A 27,042-nucleotide genomic window follows, 5' to 3' on the forward strand; every position below is an offset into this window, starting at 1 on the left:
ACCAAGCTGAGTGGGGCTAGGGGCGTGAGCAGACACTCCCCTGTGCACTGATTGGTGAGGAGGAGTGTCCTCACACGCCCACACACGCCCCGCGAGCACGCTGGGATCTGTAAACACCGTAAACCCGGAAGAAGGAGAATTCCGAAATACGAGAATTATGAAGCCTTATGCGCCTCGCCTCATCTATACGCTCTTGCCAGTATCAGTTGGCGTTGTCAGTGACAACAAGCCACAGCACCAAGACCAGCAACACTAACGACTCCATGTCCTCCATGTTTATTGTTTACTCTCCAGGTCGTGAGACTACCGCTTAAAAGATCACTGATGTCACTGTTTGCGCCGCATAACGACATCACCTGACGTCCACCCACTTTCGCTAACTCCACCCAATGTGTCCACCCACTTCCAGCCAGCACGGTTCAGCGCGGTTGTAGTCGAAATGCAACTCCAACAGCCCTGCTCAGCTCGACTCAGCCCAACTCAGCACGGCACGGCTCAGCCTAACTCAGCCGCGTTGGTAGTGGAAAAGCGGCAATAGATCCATAGGTCTCAGTTTTTCAGTGACCTCACTCATCGCGCTTGTTGTTCTTAAATTAGCGTATAGCACACTTGCACTGTTATGCTAGCTTGAGCAATTTGTCTGGGCAAGGCAGCATAATACTAGAAAGCAGTGTTGCAAATTTCCAGATTTTTGTTGTCGTATTTGCCAACGTTTTAGTTTCCTCTAGAGATTTTAATTTTAAAAAGAGCCTAGCGACAAATCTAGCGACTTTTTTGACCAGACATTTAGTGACCGTCTTGAATTGCAGGTTCACTTGACTCTCCACCTGACTGTTGTGTTTACAACCAGTCATTGATCACTAGGCAGGGAACGATTCATCCAGTTCATGATTTGATTTGATACCTGATTAGATTATATATATATATATATATATATATATATATATATATATATATATATATATATATACTACCGTTCAAAAGTTTGGGGTCACCCAGACAATTTTGTGTTTTCCATGAAAAGTCACACTTTTATTTACCACCATAAGTTGTAAAATGAATAGAAAATATAGTCAAGACATTTTTCTGGCCATTTTGAGCATTTAATCGACCCCACAAATGTGATGCTCCAGAAACTCAATCTGCTCAAAGGAAGGTCAGTTTTATAGCTTCTCTAAAGAGCTAAACTGTTTTCAGCTGTGCTAACATGATTGTACAAGGGTTTTCTAATCCTCCATTAGCCTTCTGAGGCAATGAGCAAACACATTGTACCATTAGAACACTGGAGTGAGAGTTGCTGGAAATGGGCCTCTATACACCTATGGAGATATTGCACCAAAAACCAGACATTTGCAGCTAGAATAGTCATTTACCACATTAGCAATGTATAGAGTGGATTTCTGATTAGTTTAAAGTGATCTTCATTGAAAAGAACAGTGCTTTTCTTTCAAAAATAAGGACATTTCAAAGTGACCCCAAACTTTTGAACGGTAGTGTATGTATTTATTTATTTATTTATTTATTTTAATTACATTAACCCCTAACCCATGCTGTACATAATTACACGGTTAGTGATCACCATTGTTTCCAATAACCAATCACTGATTACTGCTGTTTGTCCCGCCCTCTCACTCCTTTGTTTTAATCTTGCTTCTTGGAGACGGAAATAAACACGTGACCATTTCCTTCATAACTATTCATCTTTCACGACTACATATGGTCACTGGCCTTTTTAAAAAAAAAAATCTGCATTCTTGATAGAAACCATAGTATTTTGTAAATGTGTAAACGTTTAGTTTAGGGTGCCATGACCAAAGCTGACTTTTTTTTTTTAAATCTATAAGAAATAAATTATTTAACTAAGAAATAAAGAAACTATTATATTCCATTCTGATAAAGCTCTATTCTGTTCCATTTTATTATATTCTAAGTGAAAATCTTCCTTTTCATGCACATTAATTTCCAATTTGATATGCCAGTGATCATGATGAATTCATTAATATGTACATTAGCATATGACATCATCTGGTATCATTGCCAGTCTTTCCACTTCAGTGTTGAGCTGTGAGTTCAGTGCCACTCTAGTAGCGGACACTGTCCTGGAGCTGGGATTTGAGGGACCCAGCAAACTGGTGTAAGAGCTAAACCATGACATAATCAGGTGTAGGATTTTAATAAAGCTGAGTGTAAAAAATAACTACTGTAGAGCATTTATCAGTTTTACCTATTTGAGAACGTACACTATTTTATCATGAAAACAACTAAGACCCCGTCCACACGTAGCCGGGTATCTGCTAAATCGAAGATATTTTTCTACGTTTTGGCCTGTCATCCACATGAAAACACATCAGAAACGAATATTTAAAAAAACTCAGGGCAAAGTGAAGATTTTTGAAAACTCCGTGTATGCCTTTTCGTGTAGACAGAGATAACCGGAGTTTTGCGTTTTAGAACGTCACAATCTGAGCCAAAAAAATGACAACAAATCTGCCCTGACGTCAAACGTGCGACCTTTGTTTACTGCAGAAGCCAGATTAAGCATGGACAAAGAGTAATGGATCGGAGTAGTGCCTTGAAAGCGTTAATTATTGTGCAGGTGCTATTTACATGTTTAATTTTAGAAGACCAACTACTGACAAGATTCCCAATCAACGTTTTCTTGCATCTTTTGAAGTTTATACTCCAAAATTGTGTTTAGAAGCAATTCTGTCTCCGAGTCTGTCCAGACAAACAAGCTTGGTGCCATGTTTTATGTTTAGGCGGAAGTGACGCCAACAGAGGGCTATTCTGATGTGATTAGGGGGTAGGATTTGGGGAAATAATGCCATCTACAGGTTTGGAATGCTTATGAATGTGATTGAAAACGCAGATGTTCGGTTATGTGTGGAAGGGATTTTTTTCGAAGACGAGGTGGTGTGGATAAAACATTTTTATAAACGGAGGGGGGAAAATGTTCGGTTTTAAAAATACCCGGCTACGTGTGTACATGGCCTAAATTTTAATCCCTATCATCAGGAGAGTATGTGTTTGAATCCCAGTGATGCAGCCAACTGTGGCTAGAAAACCAAGGGAGCAAATTTAGTTGAGTGGGAGGGATGACGTACTCTGTCTCTCCTGTCACAGTGGCGATGGCCAACCTGTGATCTCGTGTATGTGGAAGAGGGTGGATAGCACTTTCCCTTGAGTGTGTTGAGAAACATGCCCTGAGAAATGGCATGAGCAGGAGTTCAATAAGATGCAGTTGGCTGGCTTCACATGTCTTGGATGAAGCACATGTTGGCCTTCATCGTCTTTAGTTGGTATTTGTCGTGTGATAGAGAGCCGACTGATGGTTGGGAATTGGTGGGTGACTGAATTGGGGAGGAAATTGTTGGGGGGGGGGGGGGGGGGGTGTAGAATCTAATGAGCTGTTAATACACTTGAGATGATGGATGTGTGTCAATTTGTTGCAACTTTCAGCAAAACTGTTGTTTTTTCCTTGGACTTTGTTTAATTTTGTTATTATTTTTCTCTAAAAAACAACAACTGTGGACTGTTCTTTTTTTTTTTAATTGAGGTCATGAAGATAATCATGGCCAACCCCGCCAAACTCTAACTCCAATCCTTGTAGGCTCCAAACTCGTAGCATTCTAATGTACACACCAAGCTGATTTTCTTGGCTAAAAATCTGCTCTTGGATGCTGGAGAAGTGCAGGAAGGTTAACTATGCTGCAGAGACTCCTGAACCTGCACTGGGACCTTAATAGTGTAGATAGGTTTTGGGTATTCTAGTTTTGCACAGCTGTGGCCCATCACACATCTGCCCTGGTTTTTCACAAAAACTGACCCTGTTTGCATGCTAGTTATCGGGATAAGGGTGAGGCTAGAACATCAGGATAATATAACTAATCCTCACTGGAATTACAATGAGCAGTGCATATTACGTACCCCCTGCAGCGCCTCTGGTTCCTGGAGGTCATGTGGCAAGGGCTCTCTGTAAAAGGTTCTCTGCCACTCTAGATGTTAAGTAACTTGTGAAAGCGATTTCTGTCTTGGCATCAGGCCTAATTAAACAAACCCTCTTCACCTCTGAGCTCCAGTCCTGCCGAGTTACATGCAACTGAGCCAGAACAATCTGAACCACCAGGAACAGAGGCTTTGCTCAGTTGGGTGTGAACATTCACATTAACATTTCAGGGGGGAAAAACAAGACCTTCTGAAAGACACGGATACATCACTGACTGTGAGAATAAGCACAGTTTAACCTTCATGTTTACAGTTTGTCTCTTGTGGTTGTGTGCTGTATGGGTTTTTAAGCTCTCTTATATTAGATGTTGGTAACAAGAGTGTGCATTCTACAGCAATATTTATACACATCACCATAAGACTTTAAGATTAAAAAAAAAAATTATACTCAGATCGTTTTATTAGGGACACCTACTCATTCATGCAATTCTCTAATCAGTCCATGTTTCAGCAGTGCATAAAATCAAGTAGATACGGGCCAGCAGCTTTGGGTAATGTTCACATCAACCATCAAAATATAGAAAATGTATGATCTCAGTGATCTTAACCATGGCATGATTGTTGGTGCCAGATGGCCTGGTTTGAGTATTTCTGGGACATTCCACCGAATGGGTGCCATTTGCTTGTTGTACCACTCCCAAATTAAACTTAATTTGTTATATCTTTTCAACACTGATTATAATAACACACACATTTAACTATTCAAAATGTGTATTGGTCAGCTTCAGGCTATGTTATTAATTTATTTTTTACAAGGTTTGGAAGTCAAAGATGGCTGCATACTCTTTATATGAGTAACAGAACTGAAAGTAACAGGACTGAGTTTTTAGCCTAGGATTAGCTAATACATGGAATTAAGCCACATGACATCATCGCTAATAGCATGACCACACTTAGCACATTCTAGTGATTTACCAAAAATCTGTATTTTTAAGATAAACAAATATCATCTAAGAAATAATTTAAGTAACAGGACAGTATGTTGACATTGACCTTATCAGTCATAGTTAAGAAATCATCAAATATACAGAAAAGTAAATGAGAGAACTAACTTTTGGTCTTCCCATGGCCTTCAGAAGACACAACTGATGTAACTTCCTGTTGAGCATGTGATTTATGGAATGTTCCAAATTTGTCAGATGGGGTAATATGTTTGGGTAACAGGACTGAGTGAAAACCCAGGGACACGACTAAAATGTGTATTTTAACTAAGATATTGTGGATTTCTTATGAAAAAAATATATTTAAACCATGGATAGGATATGGAGTCACACAACAGTGCAAAAGAAATACTGTTTTTGAAGGATTTTAATCATAGTATTTCATAGTTAAGTATAAAGTTAGAGTGCGGGGACAGGTAACACATGCTATTTTTCAGTGTTTTAGGTAGTTTTTATTAATCCTTACAATTATATATCTTAAATTTGAAATCAGATCAATGTGCAGGACATTCTGCATAATAAGGAAATGTATTTTAAAGTACATTTTTATGTGGATTTATACATATAATTTTCTAGGGACGGAAATGGCACCAATTCGGTGGAATGGCTCTTCTATAACTGATGATCTCCTGGGATTTCCATGTATAACAGTCTCTAGACTTACAGTACCAATCAAAAGTTTGGACACACCTAATTCAGTGTTTTTTCTTCATTTTTCTTAATTAAAAGACACTTCATATCTTAAAGTAGTGATTAATGTTGTTTCTCTTTACTGAGTTGAGTGGTTCTTGACATAATATGGATTACTACAGTTGTGGAATAGGACTATTTATTGTATTTTTATTGTTTACCATTTAGTGTTTGATCTCAAACACATTAAGAAAGCAAGACATTGCACTAATTAACTTTTGACGAGGCACGCCTGTTCAATGAAAAGCATTCCAGGTGACTCCCTCATGAAGCTGGTTAAGGTAATGCCGATAGTATACAAAACGTCAAGGTAAATGGTGGCTACTTTGAAGTATCTGAAATATATTTAGATTTTTTAACACATTTGTTTACCACATAATTCCATACATGTTCTATGTTATTTCATAGTTTTGATGTCTTCAGTATAGTTCTACAATGTAGAAAATAATCAAAATGCAGAAAAAGCTATGAATGAGGAGGTGTCTCAAAACTTTTGACTGGTACTGTAACTCAGAATGGTGCACTAAAGGAAAAATTTCCAGTGAGTAGCAGTCCTTGCTGATGGGAAAGGTCAATGGAGAATGGCCAGACTGGTTTGAGCTAACCGAAAGGCTACAGTAACTCTGATGACCACTCTGTACAATTGTGGTGAGCAGAAAAGCATCTCCGAATGCACAACACATTGAACTTTGAGGTGGATGGGATACAACAGCAGAAGACCACATCAGGTTTCACTTCTGCAGCCAAGAACAGAAAACTGAGGCTGCAGTTGTCATGGGCTCAATAAAACTGGACAGCTGAAGACTAGAAAAACGTAGCCTGGTCTGATGAACCTTGATTTCTGGTGAGGCACACTGATAGTAGGATCAGGATTTAGCACCAACAGCATGAATCCATGAACCCAACCTGCCTTGTGTCATCAGCCCAGGCTGGTGGAGGTGGTATAATGGTGTGGGGAATGTTGGGGATTTTTTGGCACACCTTGGGCTCATTAATATCAATCAATCATTGATTTGAATGCCACAGCCTATTTGAGTATTGTTGTTGACCAAGTGCATCCCTTCATGACCACAATTTACCATCTTCTAATGGTTGAATCTAGCATGATAATACATCCTGTCACAAAGCAAAAGTCGTCTCAGACTGGTTCCATGAATATAACAATGCTCAATGTTCTTCAGTGGCCTTCCCAGTCACTGGATCTCGATCCAGTAGTACACCTTTGGGATGTGGTAGAACGGGAGATTTGCAGCATGAAAGTGGACCTTAAAATCTGCAGGAACTATGTGATGCAGTCATGTCAACATGGACCAGAATCTCAAAGAAATGTTTCCATCATCTTGTACAAAAGTCTAAAGTCCTTCCCACACCATAGGGCAGCACTGATCTCCGTTTCTGTAGCCCTCTGCCTCTCGCCTATTACATAGCTAGGGTTACAGTGGGGAGTTGGTCCTCTGGTAACCACGAGAGTTTGACTCCCCACTCACATCTGTATTGCAGCGTGCCTTGCCAGATGGCAGTAGGTACTACTTTTTTTTTTTCCTTAATTATGGTCTTTGGTATGACCCGACCACAAATAGAACTTGTGACCTCCTAATCGAGAGGTGGACACGCTAACCACTAGGCCAACTCACGGTAGTATTATAATAGTGTTCCTAATAAAGTGCTCTGTGTGTATATTGTAGTTCAAGCTAGGAAAATAAGAGACTGCCAAATGAAGTTGAATGGGGTCTAAACATAGAATTGACCTTCTCGTTTGAAACAAGTTTGACGTTGTCTTCAGGAATTCAGTTTAATTGAATGTTGGTTCCGTTATTGCTGTAATAATAAGACACTTGAAACTCTCCTGTTGCTTTATAAAGAAAGCCAACAAAGTAGATTACGCATTATGATGTTTCCATTAATTAGAAATTAAACCTATCAAAGTGCTCCAATGTTAGTGATTTTGAGAACAAAAGTATATAATTAGGAATGCTTGATTAGCATCTACCCGTCCATCATCTATACCACTTAGCCATCAGGGTCACGGGGGAACTGGAGCCAATCCCAGCTGACTTTGGGCATGAAGTGGGGTACACTCTGGGCAGATCGCTAATCCATCACAGGGCTAAAATGGAGACAAACAACCATTCTCATTCACACTTGCGGGCAATTTAGAGTAGCCAGCTGACCAAATCCGCATGTCTTTGGACTGTGGGAGGAAATCAGAGTACTTGGAAGAAATCCGCACAAGGAGAACATGTGGAGTCCACACAGAAAGGCCACACTCAGCCACTAAGTTAACTCTAGTTGTGAGGCAACAGTGCACTGCACCACCATGACAACCCTGATCGGCATTACTGGTGTGTGTGTGTGTGTTTTGTTTTGTTTTGTTTTTTAAAGCAGTGGGCAACAGCCCTGCGATAACCTGGCGACTTGTCCAGGGTGTACCCCGCTTCTCGCCCATAGTCAGCTGGGATAGGCTCCAGCTTGCCTGCGACCCTGTAGAACAGAATAAGCGGCTACAGATAATGGGTGGATGGGTCAACAGGTTTCTTTAGTAGTCATCATTCAGCTCGTCTTTCCCAAAATATTTTTTTTGTAGTTAGTGAATGTAAAGGTTTTTTTTTTTTTTGAAGAACATTCCTCTTCTGAAATAAACAAATCCAATATACAACCCCAATTCCAAAAAAGTTGGGACAAAGTACAAATTGTAAATAAAAACGGAATGCAATAATTTACAAATCTCAAAAACTGATATTGTATTCACAATAGAACACAGACAACATATCAAATGTCGAAAGTGAGACATTTTGAAATTTCATGCCAAATATTAGCTCATTTGAAATTTCATGACAGCAACACATCTCAAAAAAGTTGGGACAGGGGCAATAAGAGGCTGGAAAAGTTAAAGGTACAAAAAAGGAACAGCTGGAGGACCAAATTGCAACTCATTAGGTCAATTGGCAATAGGTCATTAACATGACTGGGTATAAAAAGAGCATCTTGGAGTGGCAGCGGCTCTCAGAAGTAAAGATGGGAAGAGGATCACCAATCCCCCTAATTCTGCACCGACAAATAGTGGAGCAGTATCAGAAAGGAGTTCGACAGTGTAAAATTGCAAAGAGTTTGAACATATCATCATCTACAGTGCATAATATCATCAAAAGATTCAGAGAATCTGGAAGAATCTCTGTGCGTAAGGGTCAAGGCTGGAAAACCATACTGGGTGCCCGTGATCTTCGGGCCCTTAGACGGCACTGCATCACATACAGGCATGCTTCTGTATTGGAAATCACAAAATGGGCTCAGGAATATTTCCAGAGAACATTATCTGAGAACACAATTCACCGTGCCAGCCGCCGTTGCCAGCTAAAACTCTATAGTTCAAAGAAGAAGCCGTATCTAAACATGATCCAGAAGCGCAGACGTCTTCTCTGGGCCAAGGCTCATTTAAAATGGACTGTGGCAAAGTGGAAAACTGTTCTGTGGTCAGACAAATCAAAATTTGAAGTTCTTTATGGAAATCAGGGACGCCGTGTCATTCAGACTAAAGAGGAGAAGGACGACCCAAGTTGTTATCAGCGCTCAGTTCAGAAGCCTGCATCTCTGATGTTATGGGGTTGCGTTAGTGCGTGTGGCATGGGCAGCTTACACATCTGGAAAGACACCATCAATGCTGAAAGGTATATCCAGGTTCTAGAGCAGCATATGCTCCCATCCAGATGACGTCTCTTTCAGGGAAGACCTTGCATTTTCCAACATGACAATGCCAAACCACATACTGCATCAATTACAGCACCATGGCTGTGTAGAAGAAGGGTCCGGGTACTGAACTGGCCAGCCTGCAGTCCAGATCTTTCACCCATAGAAAACATTTGGCGCATCATAAAACGGAAGATACGACAAAAAAGACCTAAGACAGTTGAGCAACTAGAATCCTACATTAGACAAGAATGGGTTAACATTCCTATCCCTAAACTTGAGCAACTTGTCTCCTCAGTCCCCAGACGTTTACAGACTGTTGTAAAGAGAAAAGGGGATGTCTCACAGTGGGAAACATGGCCTTGTCCCAACTTTTTTGAGATGTGTTATGAAATTTAAAATCACCTAATTTTTCTCTTTAAATGATGCATTTTCTCAGTTTAAACATTTGATATGTCATCTATGTTCTATTCTGAATAAAGTATGGAATTTTGAAACTTCCACATCATTGCATTCCGTTTTTATTTACAATTTGTACTTTGTCCCAACTTTTTTTGAATCGGGGTTGTATTTGTGTAATACTTTTAACGATAGACATTGCCACAAGGCAGATTTAAATAAAAATATAGATTTTAAACACAGAAAAAATTAATTAATATAGTATCCACTGTAAATTTAACACAAACATTCACTTGTCTACAGGAGTCAGGACTCAAACGCCTGAGGTTTTTCATGTCCTGTATTCTATATTTCTGCTGCACTGTTGCACCAAGTTTACCTCTGAGGATTGAGCTGATTGATGGATTGGCCTCTTTTCCTCTTTCTCTCTGTGTGTAGATGACTGAGCAGAGGAAAAACAAGCAGAGGATGGGCTTCCTGGGTCCAACGCAAGTCAACCATCACGTGCCCCCTGCACACTGAGAACAGGACCGACAAGAGACGCGCGATCCCCCTCCCCTCATCATCGACTGGTTTTCTGTTGAACTTCTTAGAAGCTCTGACCTTGAGCTTCTAGAGAAATGTCTGGGAACTGTCTCACTCAAACCTTTGACACGGCAAATCCGTGATGTTTCCAGGGTCTCCTCCTGTCTAGGGCAGATACCTAATGGAAATGCTGCCTGTGGACTTTTAACTATAAAGTATTACTGGTGTTTTAAATGTCATTTCGTTTTATTGGTGTTACTTTTGGCATTAACTGGAGAGCAGTGTAAGTCAAGGTGAACTTCAGGATGTACCTCACTCACTGGGGTTACTGCTGCTTGGGAAGTGCCTTAGAGCTTTTTCTCATAGAAGAACTGCTGGCTTAAAGTGTCCTTTTATCCTGTAGAGAATACAGAACTGGAAACAAAACGTTCATCTCATTTAACAAAGTCGGTATCTGGTTTCATTTGGAGAAACTTGTTAAATTGTTGGTTATCTTTGTACATTTATATTGAAAATGTATGTTGTGCCTACTAAGCAAATCACTGCACCAGGGTTACCTTTTTAAATGTTGTGTGATTAGTGACTGGTGAATGTATGTATGTATGAACCATGTCCAAATGCTAGATTGGTACATTTTGCTGTTAGCAGGAACACGGTCAAAAGATTCTGCTGAGTAACTTGTGTCGAATATTGATTTAAAGCATTCCCTATTTTAACATTTGAATGTGCTGTCACCAAGACAATTTAACTCACTCTTAAGCCACCTTATCACGTTTTGTGTGTAGATTTGCACAAGTGACTTACACGAGGATTGAAGGGATGTAATTGAGATGAAATGCCTTTTATGTTCAATATGTGATCATAATACTGTAATAAATAATATATGTAGATATGAATGTGCAGGACCATCATTTAACTCATTATATTGGTGCTCTGTGTGTGTGTGTGTGTGTGTGTGTGTGTATGTATGTATATATATATATATATATATATATATATATATATATATATATATAACACACACAGAGCACTAAAGTCACCTAGAAAGTCCGTTGCACTTCACCATGTGACATTTTCCCCCCTCTGAGTATTTATAGTCCAGAGTTCTGCCTGGCTTCAAGCAGTGGTAAATGATTACCATCCATGAATAACATGACACCAGTTAACCACTCTGTCTTTTTGGATTATGAAATTGTGAACTTTACAGACTTTTCACTTCCATGTTACAAGGAGAAATCAGATAATTGGAATCAACTTTTTGGTGGCCCAAAAGAAAAAAAAAAAGATTAAAGTGGAACTATTTTTTAAATCACACCACCTTGGTTGGATAAATGTGTTCAAATCCCACGTCACTGAGGCTTCAATGTATGGTACGTGTTGTATGCGTGGGTAGAGATCTGGCCCTGTTCCAGAAATGGCAGATTGGTAGCCTACGTGAGAAACGGGGTTGCCAAATTTAGCCTCTGACTGAGCTAGTAGCACAAACAGCCATCAATAAGCAGGGAAAGTTCTAGAAAGCTCTGTCTAGTAAGAGAGCAGAACAAGCTAGTGCTGCTCTTAACGAAATGAAGTAAAGTGAGGGTCAGTCAAATCATATTTTCTACAGGTTTCATGAAATATATGCTTGTAAAACGCAAGTGGATGACAAATGAGAGAGGGGAAATAAAATACGGTTTTGTTATGCCGTGGTATTTTCCTGGCATGGTTTGGCTCCACTTGTCTTCTTAGATGGAAAGCTTACTGCAAAATCAAAACCAAGTTATTCTGATTGATCACCTCTATCTTATGATGAAACATTTCTATCCTAATGGGAGTGGTCTTTTCCAGGATGACTCCACCCCCATCCACGGGGCACAAGGGTTTGCAGAATCATCCATCCATCCATTATCTGTAGCCGCTTATCCTGTACAGGATCGCAGGCAAGCTGGAGCCTATCCCAGCTGACTATGGGCGAGAGGCGGGGTACACCCTGGACAAGTCGCCAGATCATCACAGGGCTGACACATAGAAACAACCAACCATTCACACTCACATTCACACCTACGGTCAATTTAGAGCCACCAATTCTCCTAACCTGCATGTCTTTGGACTGTGGGGGAAACCGGAGCACCCGGAGGAAACCCACGCAGACACGGAGAGAACATGCAAACTCCACACAGAAAGGCCCTCGTCAGCCACTGGGCTTGAACCCAGGACCTTCTTGCTGTGAGGCGACAGTGCTAACCACTACACCACCGTGCCACTCTTGCAGAATCATTAGATGAGTAAAAATGATGGAAATCACATGCTATGGCCATCACACCTACCAGATATCACACTTCTGGGAGATTTTGGATAGCGCTGGTGTTCTGGTAGCTCATGGTAGCCCAGTACACTAATAAACACTTTTTATATTGGTTTTTCCCTGAATCTGCAATTAGCTCAAAGACTGCCTCATGTATGTTTATACAGGGCACAGAATGTTTCTGTATTAATACATTGATATATTGGCAAAATAATATTGACACAAAGTCAATATTTGACCAAGTGTTTCAATTATACAGACAATAAAACCTGAAGCCTGAAACACATCAAGATATTAGGTTCTGTCTGACTATTTTATGGTTACTGAGTTGTAAAAGTTTGATTATATGTTATTAAAACGTATAAATAGACGCATTTTCAATCTAGTAATCTGTATTGTGTAGAATTCTGCACATATATTCAGGGTCCTATAAATACCATATTTTTAAAATAAATGTATATTGCCAGGGTGGCACAGTGGTGTACTGGTTAGCACCGTCGCCTCACAGCAAGAAGGTCCAGGTTCGAGCCCCGTGGCTGACGAGGGCCTTTCTGTGTGGAGTTTGCATGTTCTCCCCGTGTCCACGTGGGTTTCCTCCGGGTGCTCCGGTTTCCCCCACAGTCCAAAGACATGCAGGTTAGGTTAACTGGTGACTCTAAATTGACCGTAGGTGTGAATGTGAGTGTGAATGGTTGTCTGTGTCTATGTGTCAGCCCTGTGATGACCTGGCGACTTGTCCAGGGTGTACCCCGCCTTTCGCCCGTAGTCAGCTGGGATAGGCTCCAGCTTGCCTGCGACCCTGTAGAAGGATAAAGCAGCTACAGATAATGGATGGATGGATGGATGTATATTGCCAAAGAAATTTTAATTAGAACCTAAGAATCTTGTTCTAATGTGAGATTTTACTGTCACACTTGCTTAAGTGTTGATGTGTTTAAATAACAGATACATGTAAAGGCAAAAGTAAATGATGCCTAGTATGGCCAGAATACTAGATATTAAACTAATAGATTAAAAAAAGTTATGTGAATATGTACAAATACTCAACCATAATTGACGTGATAGAAAAGTCGTAAGGAAATTTTTCATTGTCATATAACAATGAGGAAACAACATTTCATTTAAAAAAAAGATATCTTTCAAAACATTATTGCCACAGTGATAAATAAACAATATAAACAGGCGTTAATCTAAAATCTGCCTTCCTGCATGTGATGAGTGCATGTGACGTGAGGTGTCACACGAGAAGGGCATAGAACAGATGAGGGAGTCACATGAGCGGTGGTGTAGGAACAACCCTTAGTCTCTCTTCCCTAAAAACATTATGAAGGAGAAAAAAAACATGAGCCACTCCTTTTTTTCCCTTGACTGGACTCGGTATTGCACAGAAGACTAAACTGCTAAGAGGCATACTGGAGAATCCACTACAGCTTTATCAGGCTCTGTTTCATCCCAGATTTAACGGCTTTTGTTTTAATATTATAGCCGAGTATGCACAGTTGTCACAGCATGTACTGGCTTTATGGCTCTGATGCTGTACAGTGAGGGCAATTGTGCAAATGAAGGGGTCTATTATGTCCTAGTCATTATATTGCCTCGAAATGTTATTAGACCTTAGGGCATAACTGAGATCTATACATATTGCTCTAATTTTGTCCTATGAACACTTGGAGAAATAGAGATGGCTATTATTAAGGGATGATGAGTCACAGGCATGAATTGGGAGCTTTTTGTTTTTATTAACAAACATGTAGCACAGGGCGGCACGGTGGTGTAGTGGTTAGCGCTGTCGCCTCACAGCAAGAAGGTCCGGGTTCGAGCCCCGTGGCCGACGAGGGCCTTTCTGTGAGGAGTTTGCATGTTCTCCCCATGTCCGTGTGGGTTTCCTCCGGGTGCTCCGGTTTCCCCCACAGTCCAAAGACATGCAGGTTAGGTTAACTGGTGACTCTAAATTGACCGTAGGTGTGAATGTGAGTGTGAATGGTTGTCTGTGTCTATGTGTCAGCCCTGTGATGACCTGGCGACTTGTCCAGGGTGTACCCCGCCTTTCGCCCGTAGTCAGCTGGGATAGACTCCGGCTTGCCTGCGACCCTGTAGAACAGGATAAAGCGGCTACAGATAATGAGATGAGATGAGACGTAGCACATGTTCTAAATACTCATCTCTCAACCTATGTTCAAAGTGTCAAACTTCAAAAATCTGGACATTGTCTGCAGAAACACTGTGGTCTGTGGTACACACCCTGTATAACTGCTGTACTGCTACAGATCAGTGAATACACAATCCTCTTGAGAAGTTTGTTACAAGACAGGATGTTTAAACTTGTCAATCCTGTGCTTGTTATATACGCAAGAAGAACATTAGTGTAAAACCAGTTATAATGATCAGGCAGTGATCTGTTGTGTGTCTGAGTACCCCCTCCGACCCCCATCTCTCTGCTGTTCACAGTAGCGCTGCTGTTTATTCACTGTGTAAGCACAGACTTCAGACCACAAGCCTGTCATTTAACTGGACATGATTTACATCTGCCCATCTGTGTGCAGGACTATTTCTGTTAGTGATCATCTTATATGTATTATTGCCAATAAGCAAGTCTAAGCAATGATTATAACTAAAGCTAACTAAGGACCGTTTGGTTTTGACTGTTACACAATGAAAGATGCGAGCACAGAAAAACACAAAGAAGTATGCAAATATCAATAAAGCAATGTTATATTCGTCAAAACGTAACATATAAAACAATATAAAGGGTCGCTGCTTTTGATTAAACACAATTTATACGCTTTAGGTTATACACTGCAATATCATTACATAATCAACCAAGATACAGTATTAGTATTGCAATATTTAACATAGTTTAAGCCAGGGGATCTCAAACTTCTTGTACCCTGTCTCATTTGTTGTGTTATAATTATTAATCATGTTGTAATATACTTAAACCAGACGGTTTATTAAAACTGTGGTTCGATTCAAGCTGACATTATCTTTGGATTCATTTTAGAATATTAAAAAAAGACACACATTAGTGTGTTTCAAGTACCCATTTAATTCAGTTGACCTTTTACTTAAGCCAATAAATATGGTTATATTACCAATAACAATAGTAGCTAACTATAACAAATTGATAGTGATCTCTACCATGATCACACACTTACATAAAATGGAGGATACATCATAGACCCCTTTTTGAGCACCACTGCAGATTAAAAATGAAGAATTCGGATATAAAACGCTTACCAATCCTTTTTTTTTTTTGTGATTGTTGTTGTTGAGAGGTAACAGTGGGGATTTGTCATATAACTACTATCTATTAAGGTCATCAGTCTGATATGCAAATCCTATGCAAACAGAGTGAAAATGTAGCTCTCCCAGAATGACAGCTATCCTACTGGATCACACATACAGTCTGTTAGATAAGAATATCCTTCTTGGCACTGGCAAAAGCAAGTATACCTTTATATAAGTGGAAATGTCCAGACGCCAATACAGAAAAATACAGGAGTCCTAAAAAAGGACAGGAAACTGCCATTTGCCACCATGGTACCGTATGCTACTACCACGCCATGCAAAATGTATCTTCAGCTGTACACTCACACAAATAGACATGCTGTGGGAAATTCTGGACTTTCCCTCAACACACAACACACTCAACTGCTCCACATTTTGCTCGCAGGAGAACTTTTCATCCCTTCTCCCAGTGCCATGCCTCTGTCTCTACCCTGTTCTTAAACTTTCTGCCATTGCTGAGTGGAGGGTGAACTCATCTGTAAGCCCACGAAGAACACCTGATAGCGGTGCTTCCACATGATGAAAGCTCCTAGCAAGCAGACGATGGCCTGAGCCAGGTTCAACACCATCTGTAGCAGGTAGTACAGCATGAGAGTGCTTGTGACGGCAGTGCAGTCTGTCACCTCAGCATAGGTGAAGGTGCGTGCGATGGGGTCCTCTGGCTCCAGTCTGCAGACACAGTTCTGGCCATTCATACTGCATCTGAAGCCATTGGTCAAAGAGTAGTGGTGGCCCTGGAAGGCGATGACTACAATGGAGATGACAAGCCCCACTGAACACAGGAGGAAATACACGAGCTGCAAGTATACAAAGGGAGAACAAGATCAAACTTGGTTAGTGAAATGTCTTGACTTGGTGATGGTATAAATTTTCGTGTACACGTCTTCTTCTTTAGTGTTCTGCCTGATGGCAGGTCCACTCTGACAGCTTCAGCCATCAAAGTTTCTAGGGAAGAATTACAGTAGTGGTTTCCTGTTGCCTTCTACTGGATTATTATAGAGGTTTTTCTCCTCTCAACCATTCACACCTATGGACAATTTAGAGTAGCCAGGTAACCTAACTGCATGTCTTTGGACTATGGGGGTTTGGGGCACCTGGAGGAAACCCACACAGACACGGGGAGAACATGCAAACTCCACACAGAAAGGCCCCAGTTAGCCACTGGGCTTGAACCCAGAACCTTCTTGCTGTGAGGCGACAGTGCTAACCACTACACTGCCTTCGTGTACGCTATATGGCCAAAAGTATGTGGATGCCTGACTATGACCCTCAAATGTGAGCCTTCCCCAAATTTTTTGCCACATATTTGAAAGTGCAGATTTGTCTGGAATGCCTTTGTATGCTGTTGCTTTAAGATTTCCCTTCACTGAAAATAAGGGGTCCAAACATGTTCCAGAATGCCAAAACAAGCTCCATAAAAACATGGTTTTCCTAGGTTGGTTTGAAAGAACTCGAGTGGCCTACACAGAGCCCTGACCTCAATCCAACTGAACACCTTTTGGATGAACTGGAACTCTGACTTCATGCCAGGCTTTCTTGCCAGACATCAGTGTCTGACATCACTTATGCTTTTGTGATATCAATAAAGCAACATTCCAAAATCTAGTAGCAAGCCTTCCCAGATGAGTGTAGGCTGTTATAGCAGCAGGAGGGGGTGATAACTCCATATTAATACCATGCTTTTGGAATGGGATGTTTAACAGGCACATGTGTGTCATGGTCAGGTGTACATATACTTTTTGTCCTATAGTGTAGCCTTAAATAAGGTACAATATATAAGAAGAACCCATCACAACCTTATAACACCAACGGTTTCATCAACAAAGTTTCAAAGCTAAAACTGGAAATGAACAACAACTATGACATTATATCATTATAGACAAACAATACAAACTATGAGGTGATGTGAAACTGTAAAACCATGTGTGTGCAGAACATATCACAGCCCTAGACCAAACATGTTCTCCACTTGACCTTTGTCTGAACAGCACCTACATTAAGTACAAGTACATTTTCTATGGATCGATGAATGGATGCACCTTGGATTCATTATCTTCTGGCTGTAAATGAAAAGAGTGAAATGGAGAGCTCTAATTGTCAAAGTCTAGTAGGTGCAAATCTCAAAGTAGGTGCAAAAATCCACAGTTAAGAGGCATTAAGAGAGTGAACATTACTTTAATACATTAACAACACAACATTAATAACACATTGGAAAGTAACTTGGGTATTAAATAGAAAAATGTATTCATACCTAACTGTATTTGCTAATTGAATTCCCATTAACTTTGCTATACATAATCATTAGATTCCAACATATACCTAAAGGACAATGGACCCTTCTTTGATGACCTCTTGGTTGTGTCTTTGATTCATGCCTTTCTTACCTGGTCTAGCCAAAGTTGCAGTGCCATCTTTCTATTTTTAAATAATGGATTCAGTCGTGCTGTGTGGAAAGCTCAAAGTTTGGGATATTTTTAAATAACCAAACCCTGTTTGATACTTTTTCCAGAACTTTGTCCTTCATGATGCTCTTTGTTTAGGTTTAACAAACTTTGGGACCTTACAGGAACAGGCGTATTTACACAGAGTTCACATGACACCAGAGATGGACAGTAACAAAGTACATTTACTTGAGTACTGTACTTAAGTACACTTTTTGAGTATCTGTACTTTACTCGAGTATTTTTTTTTTGGAAACTTATGACTTTAACTTCACTACATTTGAAAGACAAATATCATACTTTTCACTCCACTACATTTCTATCAAGGTCCTCATTACTCATTACCATGAAGCAGCTTTGAAAGTGGATGATTTTTTTCTTTTCTTTGATAAAATATGATTGATTTTTTCGCAGGTGACACTGAGACAGCCAATCAGTAATCACTAGGGTCACATCACGTCCATAGATTGTATAAAATCAAGTTCAATGATTTCTCAGCAGTTCTTCTGGCGAATGCACGCACCCATGACCTAGAACCCATGTTTCAGTCTTCTGAAAGGATTAAAGATTCATTTTGTTTTAAATGTTTCACCAAAAACGAACCACGTCAAAGCCTACAAAAACTCACCGTCCAACCTGCGGAAGCATATTGAGGTCTATAAACATTTTATTCCAAGAGAAAGCTTGCAACAAAGTTGTCTCTGCTTTTAGAGCTAGCGATAATATTGCAATAGCGATGCAGTCTGGTTAGTCAAATGACTTTCTATGGATTTGCCCACGGCTAACGTTTACACATAGCTAGTTAACTTGGACACAGTTAGCATGTAAAAACCGAGTTACTCTAACATGAATAACGTTAACTTATCTGAAGTCCTTTCAGAAATATGTTTTAACCTAATCTTGCCAAATAAACAGAATGTAGAAATCTGTGTTTATCTGTGTTTAAAGGTGTTTATTCTACAGGTTCTACGAGTTAGTCAGTAAATCCAGTAGGTTGCGTCAGAGGCATTAGGTTTTGTAAGCACTGTGTAAATAATACAATGATGCGTTGACAGAAAATGCACTTTTAATATTTCAGTATTTTTAAAAGCAAGTACTTCAGTACTTTAACCTAAGTAAAAATTTGACTGGACAACTTTCATTTGTATCGGAGTAACATTTGACCAGTGGGATCTGTACTTTGACTTAAGTAATTATGTTGGATACTTTGTCCACATCTGCATGACACTTTAACTGCACAGAGCTCGACTCCATTCTGTCACATCTGCACGCATTGGCACTCGGAGCACACAGCGACGCACCTCTGACTGCTACTCAAGTGCAACGCCATGCTCAAGCTCATTAGCACTAATTGCCTTGCACCTGTTCCTGATCAGAGTGCAATCACAGCTCGCACATATAAGGACTCTCCTCACACACATGCTGTGTCTGAAATCACTCACTCATTCACTACTCTCTACTCACTATCTAGGGAATTCTATATAGAGGACTATATAGGGAGCTCATTGGTAAAATGAAAAGGAAAAAACCCACTTGCAGACACTACTCCGCCGAGCCATTATTTACATCATTACTGTCGCACAATTAAAATGTGCCCAATCAGTCAACTGGCGGGTTTTCAAAATAACAAACACATGCATGTTTTTTTTGTGATAAATCCATATTATACTGAGCATATTTCCCACATTAATAAATACAAAGTATTTTGTGTCTGCTGCATCTTTCAGTTCTTTTAAATCAAGGCTGAATACTTCCTTCTTTGCCGCTGCCTTTTATTAAATCAAATTTGAGGCTTTTGATTAATTCCTCGCTCTGCACTCTAACTTTTATTCTTGCATTTTATCTGTCTTATTCTATTTTAGCTTATTTTCTATTCTCTTATTATTTTTAATTGTACTTGACGGTCCGTTTATAATATGTTTCTTCCTCCATCCATTCACCCCAACACACTACAATATTATTGCCATTTTCGTGCCACAACTTATAAATTTGTCTCATGCAACCGCAATGTATGATGGTATATATTGCTTGGTTAGTGACCATCGGTTGTACACTACTTTTCACGGTGCATTGTGGGATACTAGGAGTCCACTATATAGGGTGTAATAATTCTCACTACAAAATGGCGAACTCACTGTATAGTCCACTATATAGTGAGTAGTGAGTGATTTCAGACACAACAACAGACTTTGCGAAGTATACGCTCTGTTCCTTGTGTCTGATGTTACTAAGCCTTTTGAGAATCTTACTATTACACTGCTTTTTTGACTTTGTTTGTGTTTTTGGACTTTGCCTGTTGACATCCTGTTTGTGCCTCGCCTGATCATTGCCTGTTCCTGTCTATGCACTTTGCCTTATGTTTTGTTATTGTTTGATATCCTGCTTTTAATAAACTCTTCCTGCACTTACATTTGTCCATCACCTACTCATGTGACACATTCAATCAATTATGCACCAGAACTAAGTTAGGGATTTCACAGAAATAGAGGTGAGTACTTGTGCAATCAGAACTGAACTTTTTTTTTTTTTTTTTTTGGGGGGGGGGGGGGGGGGGGGGGATTTTTTTTTTGTCTACTATATTGCGTCCACTCCCCCCCCCTTCTCATACTTTGATATCGAAGACTATTTTGTGTACAGTCATGACAAACACTCTCATTTCATTTCCAAGTTATAAATGTGGAAACACTCAAAGTGGTGAATACTTGTGCAAGGCGCTGTTTATATGAGCAGAGAAATGCTAAGACCATAGGAGTCCTGTTGCACTGACTTTACTTTTACTGCACAGAAATGACAGTATTATTCATTACCATGTTCTGTTAATCTGCAGTGACTTGTTGTGAAATGCACTGATGTCTTTCGGATTGGCTAAATTTGAGCCTTGATTTTGCGTTAGCTATTACACTAAGTAGTACAGTAATTCAGCACATTTCAGGTGTCTACGGCCAATTATACAATCCACTGGTAATGTCCAAACGGAGTAGCTGAGGTGTTCGTAATTATATTTTTCCCCCCATCCTTCTCTTTCTGTCTTTTTCTCTTTTTCACACTCACCTTTGTGATGAATTGTGCAGAGGTCTTCTCATCAGGCAGATAGGTGATGAAATAGAGCACAAAGCCCAGGATGGATACAATGCACAGCTGTAAAACGATGCAGATAAAATTGTTTTAATGCAAACTTTCTGGAAAGCACATTCATTCCAACAAATTACTTGCACCAATTAACACAGTTCTAAGATTCTGTGCTCCATGTGCAAGCATAACCAGTATGTGTGCCTTCACCCAGAGGTTGAAAAATGTTGTCATTGTGTCCCAAGTTATAAACACATGCCTAACTTCTTAATTGGACTAATCTTATTTGCTGCTCTATTCATTTCTGTGTTTCTGCCAGGCTTTCCATGATTGTTGTAATTAGTATTGTGCAACTCAGCACTCACTTGTCATCTGATAGTATAATCACTGATTTGCCAAATTGAATATCTTTCCCCCTTTTCTAAGATAACACACTCTTTCTCAGTCCTGCAGGAGTCTTGTGACCAACGTGTGGTGTCCAATTGAATTGTTTTCCCCAGGTTCTTAAGCAGAGAAATCCTGATGACCTCAGTGTTTTTCTCTAGAAGCAATGCTCTTGTGAGTGGTGAATTGGGGATATCCAGAGATACTCTGATGAATTCTGACTGATGTAGTGTTTGTGCGTGTGTGTGTGTGTGTGTGTGTGTGTGTGTGTGTGTGTGTGTGTGTGTGTGTGTGTGTGTGAAACCTAGCACCTGATGTTCTACATCTCACATGATAAAACAATAAAAGCATAGCTACAATATTGGAGTGACGTTGATGCATAACAGGAAATAACTATATAACAGCTTTCCACTCAGGCTCACAAAACCAATTAAAACATCACCAAGAAGTGAGTGATTATCAGTGCTATGCTAGTAAGAAAAGCAAACACAAAAGGAATGCTCATATAGTGTCCTTCAGAATTATTGCAACTCATCTCATTATCTGTAGCCGCTTTATCCTGTTCTACAGGGTTGCAGGCAAGCTGGAGCCTATCCCAGCTGACTACGGGCGAAAGGCGGGGTACACCCTGGACAAGTCGCCAGGTCATCACAGGGCTGACACATAGACACAGACAACCATTCACACCTACGGTCAATTTAGAGTCACCAGTTAACCTAACCTGCATGTCTTTGGACTGTGGGGGAAACCGGAGCACCCGGAGGAAACCCACACGGACACGGGGAGAACATGCAAACTCCACACAGAAAGGCCCTCGCCGGCCACGGGGCTCGAACCCGGACCTTCTTGCTGTGAGGCGACAGCGCTAACCACTACACCACCGTGCCGCCCTATTGCAACTCATAATTTCATAAAAATAAAAAATGAGCAAAAGATACTATTTAAAGAGAATAACATGCAATAAGTGGTATTATTATACATACAGGACACTTTTTTGATGGAATAAAAATGTGTTTTATTCCCTTCTAGCGGGTTTCATTCATTTTGTTTGATAGCATGCAATATTGTTAGCATATTGCTTGTCCTATGTGTATTACGTCACTCTACCCAATGGAGAATGAGCGTTGAATATGGTTTATGATATTGCACGGTTGTCAAGACAACATGATGTCACACGTTGGCGCTGATGTGAATATTCAATGAGAAAGTTTTCTGCTGCGCATATGCAGAAATCATACTCAAAAACATGATTTTCTACCTTTTTTTTGAGACTACACTCTCAGAAAATAAAGTATATTATTATACATACAAGACACTTTTTCCATGGAATAAAAACATGTATTCTCTTCCCTTCTAGCAGGTTTATTAATTTGGTTTGATAGCATGCAATATTGTTCGCATATCGCTTATCATGTGTTACATCCCTCTACCCAATGGAGAATGAGCGTTGAATATGGTTTACGATATTGCATGGTTGTCAAGACAACATGACATTGCACGTCGGAGATGTAAAACTTCCGTGCTAGTGAGCGACTGTGACAATTTGTAAACAAACATGGCCACCAGGTTTGCTTTGTTAAATACGGAAGATTTGGAGACAGTCATTTTTGAAAGAGAAAGATGCGTTGAACACCCAAAATAAATGTATAATAATAATAATAATAATGGCTTTTTCATGGCATATCAGATATATTCCATTCAGCTACACGTCTTTGACTCGTTCAATATCATGCTAGCTGAATGGAATATATCTGATATGCCATGAAAAAAAAAACAGCCAATATTATTTAATTATGGGTTTTAGCGTGTTTTCTCTCAAAAGAACACTGGTTTTGAAATTATTGGCATCCTATTTTGTAGCATCTGCCTGAGAATAACAGCACTGAGTCTATTCCCATAATGTCTAAAGATACATATAGCGGGATCTTGGTTCACTCCTCCAAGCAGAACATATTAAGTTCTTTTGTATTTTTAGACTTGTGCATGTGGATGTCGCGTCCGCACGCGTTTGTGCTCAGAGTGCGCAGCAGCATGCCTCAGACTGCAACTAGCATGCAGCGCCACGCTCAAGCTCATTAGGACTAATTGCCATGCACCTGTTCTTGATCAGAGTGCAATCACAGCTCATGCATATAAAGACTCTCCTCACACACAGACCTTGTGAAGTACACTACCGTTCAAAAGTTTGGGGTCACTTTGAAATTTCCTTATTTTTGAAAGAAAAGTACTGTTCTTTTCAATGAAGCTCACTTTAAACTAATCAGAAATCCACTCTATACATTGCTAATGTGGTAAATGACTATTCTAGCTAAATTCTACTAAATGTCTGGTTTTTGGTGCAATATCTCCATAGGTGTATAGAGGCCCATTTCCAGCAACTCTCACTTCAGTGTTCTAATGGTACAATGTGTTTGCTCATTGCCTCAGAAGGCTAATGGATGATTAGAAAACCCTTGTACAATCATGTTAGCACAGCTGAAAACAGTTGAGCTCTTTAGAGAAGCTATAAAACTGACCTTCCTTTGAGCAGATTGAGTTTCTGGAGCATCACATTTGTGGGGTCGATTAAATGCTCAAAATGGCCAGAAAAATGTCTCGACTATATTTTCTATTCATTTTACAACTTATGGTGGTAAATAAAAGTGTGACTTTTCATGGAAAACACAAAATTGTCTGGGTGACCCCAAACTTTTGAACGGTAGTGTATATGCTCTGTTCCTTGTGTCTGACGTTAACAAGCCTTTTGATTATCTTACTGTTATTCTTGTTTTTTGACTTGGTTTGTGTCTTTGGACTTTGACTTTTAATTACCTCTGACAACCCATTTGTGTATCGCCTGAATGCTGCCTGTTTCTGGTTATACTCTTTGCCTCATGTTTTGGAACTGTTTGCCAGCTTGCTTTCAATGAAACTCTTTCTGCACTTACGTCCGTCTATCGCCCATTCCTCTAACAGTGGACTTCCTTCTTTAATTCAGACCACATGTTTCAAATCAGTAGGGTTAAAATCTGGAGACTAAGGTGGTCACTGCAAAATTGATTTTGTGTTTCTTTAACAATTGTTTGGGTTTTGAAAGTATCTTTGGCTTTTCTTCATGTTGAATGCTCTATGTATGGACAAGTCTGAACCTTCTAGCAAAGACAACAAGGTTTTAGACAGGAATATCCTGGTACTTAATAGAACTCATGTTGCCATTAATCTTCACAAGAGCCCTTGAACCACCAACCAAACAATATCCCCAAAGCATCAGTAATCCACCTCATTATTATACAGTGGTGTATCAGGCATTTTTCTTGCATGCAGTCTCCTTTTGTCACTAAACATAATGATGGTGTCCATGACCCAAAAGTTAGATTCGAGTCTCATCTACCCACAACACACCATGCCAGTTGTAGTTCTAATTCAGCTTGGTGTTCAGGTGAGATGCTCTTAGGAAGAACTTTTTCTTGCAAGCAGCTTGTTGTTGTGAAAATGGCATTTAAGGGTTCATTTTGAAAACTGGCAATTACAACAATCAACTACACTGTACAATTCTATGCTCACTTTTTCTCTCCTTCACCCTCCTTCTCATTGTTTGGGGAACAGCGTACTTAGGGTCCAATTAATTGCAAATTTCCAGCTGTTTCACACATATGAAACCTTTTCTTGCGTTCCTAATTGGGTTTAAGGGGATTTATAGCTGCTTATGTGTCTATTTTTTAATTACCTTTTTTGTGTCGGTCAACAACCATTTCTCTCTTTTGTGTTTCTTTGGGTTTTTCCCCCCATAGTAATCGATGACAAATTTCATACGTGTGCAACATCATATTTATACCCCAGGGAAACAGAGAACAGAGTTCTTGGGTTCTTGGGAATTGACACCAAATGAACAATTACATAAGTTTTTCAAGACTGATCATTTGTTTGGTGCCATTTTGGCACATATTTTGATATAAAATGATATTATTACCTTACAATAAAATAAAATAATTGTACCTTATACTTGATTACTTCTCTGTAATGCCAAATTATATGCACCACATGCTACACAACATGCAACATTAAAATCTTTTTCATGTGATCTGAAGAACATACACAGAAACTGCATGTAAACACTAACCCGAGGTCAGGACTGAACCAGAACCATGGAGCTACTCACTGTGCCACCATCTACTGTAATCTTGATATTCGAGATTTTTTTTCCTAAGCAATAACAAAAGTAGTTAACTGTTTACACAATCAGGATAGAGTGGGTTTCTGTACACTGCCTTAAGTCCAAATATTAAAACAGAAATTGGAGAATTTTGCCAGGCTCTAGCCCTGAAAATCCTAAATGTGGAACAACCAGAAAGAACAAGATATCCCATTTCATTTATTTCGGGCACAGAAACTAATTTTAGTAGCTTTTTAACAACGCTGTATTTCTGTGTGTTATGAAGTAGTAATATTGAAATAATTCTTCTCAAGTATACAGTACAGAAATGCTTAGACGTGTAACACATGCACACTGAGACAGTTTAACGTAAGATGAGGCTCCAGTACAGCTGCAGTAATGTCAGCGTGGCTACTGGCACAATAAGGTGGAGTGGAATGCTGGCCTCATGCAGGGCCCTGGCAGTGAGAAAGCATGCTGGGAGCTGAGGAAGAGGATGGTTAGATGCTTACAATGATTCCAGCCCAATGGGGTGTCTCCCTAGCCAGCAGAGAGGGGCTGATGGTGGTCATGAGGAAGGCCACAACCGTGATGGCGATGCCCAGTAGCAGCTGCAGCAGGGCGATGAGCAGTGGGAAGCGGCAGCCGCAGCATGTATGGCTTCCCTCGCCGTCTGGGCCTCCTCGATTAGGCTTGGCCTTATTGTGCCCTCCACCAGACCCCGCTGGACTCTTCGCTGACCCCATGCTTCCCCCTGCCTTCCTTCCTCAAGCACAGTGGCTTACTATTCCTTCAAACCTAGAATTTTCCTTTTTTTAAACCTCTTTCTTCTCTTCACTCCTTTTCCTCCTTTTTGTCTCCTGTTTTTCTTCTTCTCTCCTTTCCCTGACTGGCCCTCTGTACTGTTTACCACCCCCCTGCCCTGCCCTACTCCTCCCCTCCCTTGCCAGGGGCTCCTCTCCAAGCCAGCCCGCTCGGCTGCAGCTATTTGGAATCAAAGAGGGCTCTGAACTAATATGGAAAACATTTTGAACTGCCTGAGAGCCACATATAGAGCAGCAAGCCGTGGAGGAGAGGAAAAGGAGGGAGGGAGGGAGCGAGAAGAGAGAAGACCGAAAGGGGGGACTCCAACACACGACTACAATAACAACAGCAGCGAACTGCCATTCTCCCAGCAAACAGAACTGGGAAATGGGATCT

The 27,042-nt window shown here is 40.2% G+C and overlaps 2 protein-coding genes across 2 annotated transcripts in view; one reads left to right on the forward strand and one right to left on the reverse strand.

The window, feature by feature from the left end:
- Positions 1-11,134, forward strand: part of itpr2 (inositol 1,4,5-trisphosphate receptor, type 2) — a 245,517-nt gene extending 234,383 nt beyond the window's left edge. The window contains exon 57 of the mRNA XM_060923767.1: positions 10,158-11,134. Coding sequence (XP_060779750.1) covers positions 10,158-10,241 — 84 coding nt within the window. The 3' untranslated portion in view covers positions 10,242-11,134. The remainder of the gene's footprint in view (positions 1-10,157) is intronic.
- Positions 11,135-15,251: 4,117 nt separating this feature from the next.
- On the reverse strand, positions 15,252-26,740 carry sspn (sarcospan (Kras oncogene-associated gene)). Its single transcript, XM_060922933.1, has 3 exons — positions 26,355-26,740; positions 21,309-21,395; positions 15,252-16,613 (listed from the first exon to the last, which is right to left on the reverse strand). The coding sequence occupies exons 1-3, from the start codon at positions 26,586-26,588 to the stop codon at positions 16,254-16,256; spliced, it is 681 nt and encodes a 226-aa protein (XP_060778916.1). The 5' UTR covers positions 26,589-26,740; the 3' UTR covers positions 15,252-16,253.
- Positions 26,741-27,042: the final 302 nt, after the last annotated feature.

This window comes from Neoarius graeffei, chromosome 6, assembly GCF_027579695.1.
Source record: "Neoarius graeffei isolate fNeoGra1 chromosome 6, fNeoGra1.pri, whole genome shotgun sequence".
NCBI lineage: Eukaryota > Metazoa > Chordata > Actinopteri > Siluriformes > Ariidae > Neoarius > Neoarius graeffei.

Bases quoted from the DNA above. Each gene is read 5' to 3' on its own strand.
- sspn (XM_060922933.1), bottom strand. From the start codon at position 26,588: ATGGGGTCAGCGAAGAGTCCAGCGGGGTCTGGTGGAGGGCACAATAAG. The intron at 21,396-26,354 runs GTAAGCATCTAA...ATCGTTTTACAG, and splicing joins CCCATTGGGCTGGAATCATT to CTGTGCATTGTATCCATCCT. The intron at 16,614-21,308 runs GTGAGTGTGAAA...GTATACTTGCAG, and splicing joins CTGCACAATTCATCACAAAG to CTCGTGTATTTCCTCCTGTG.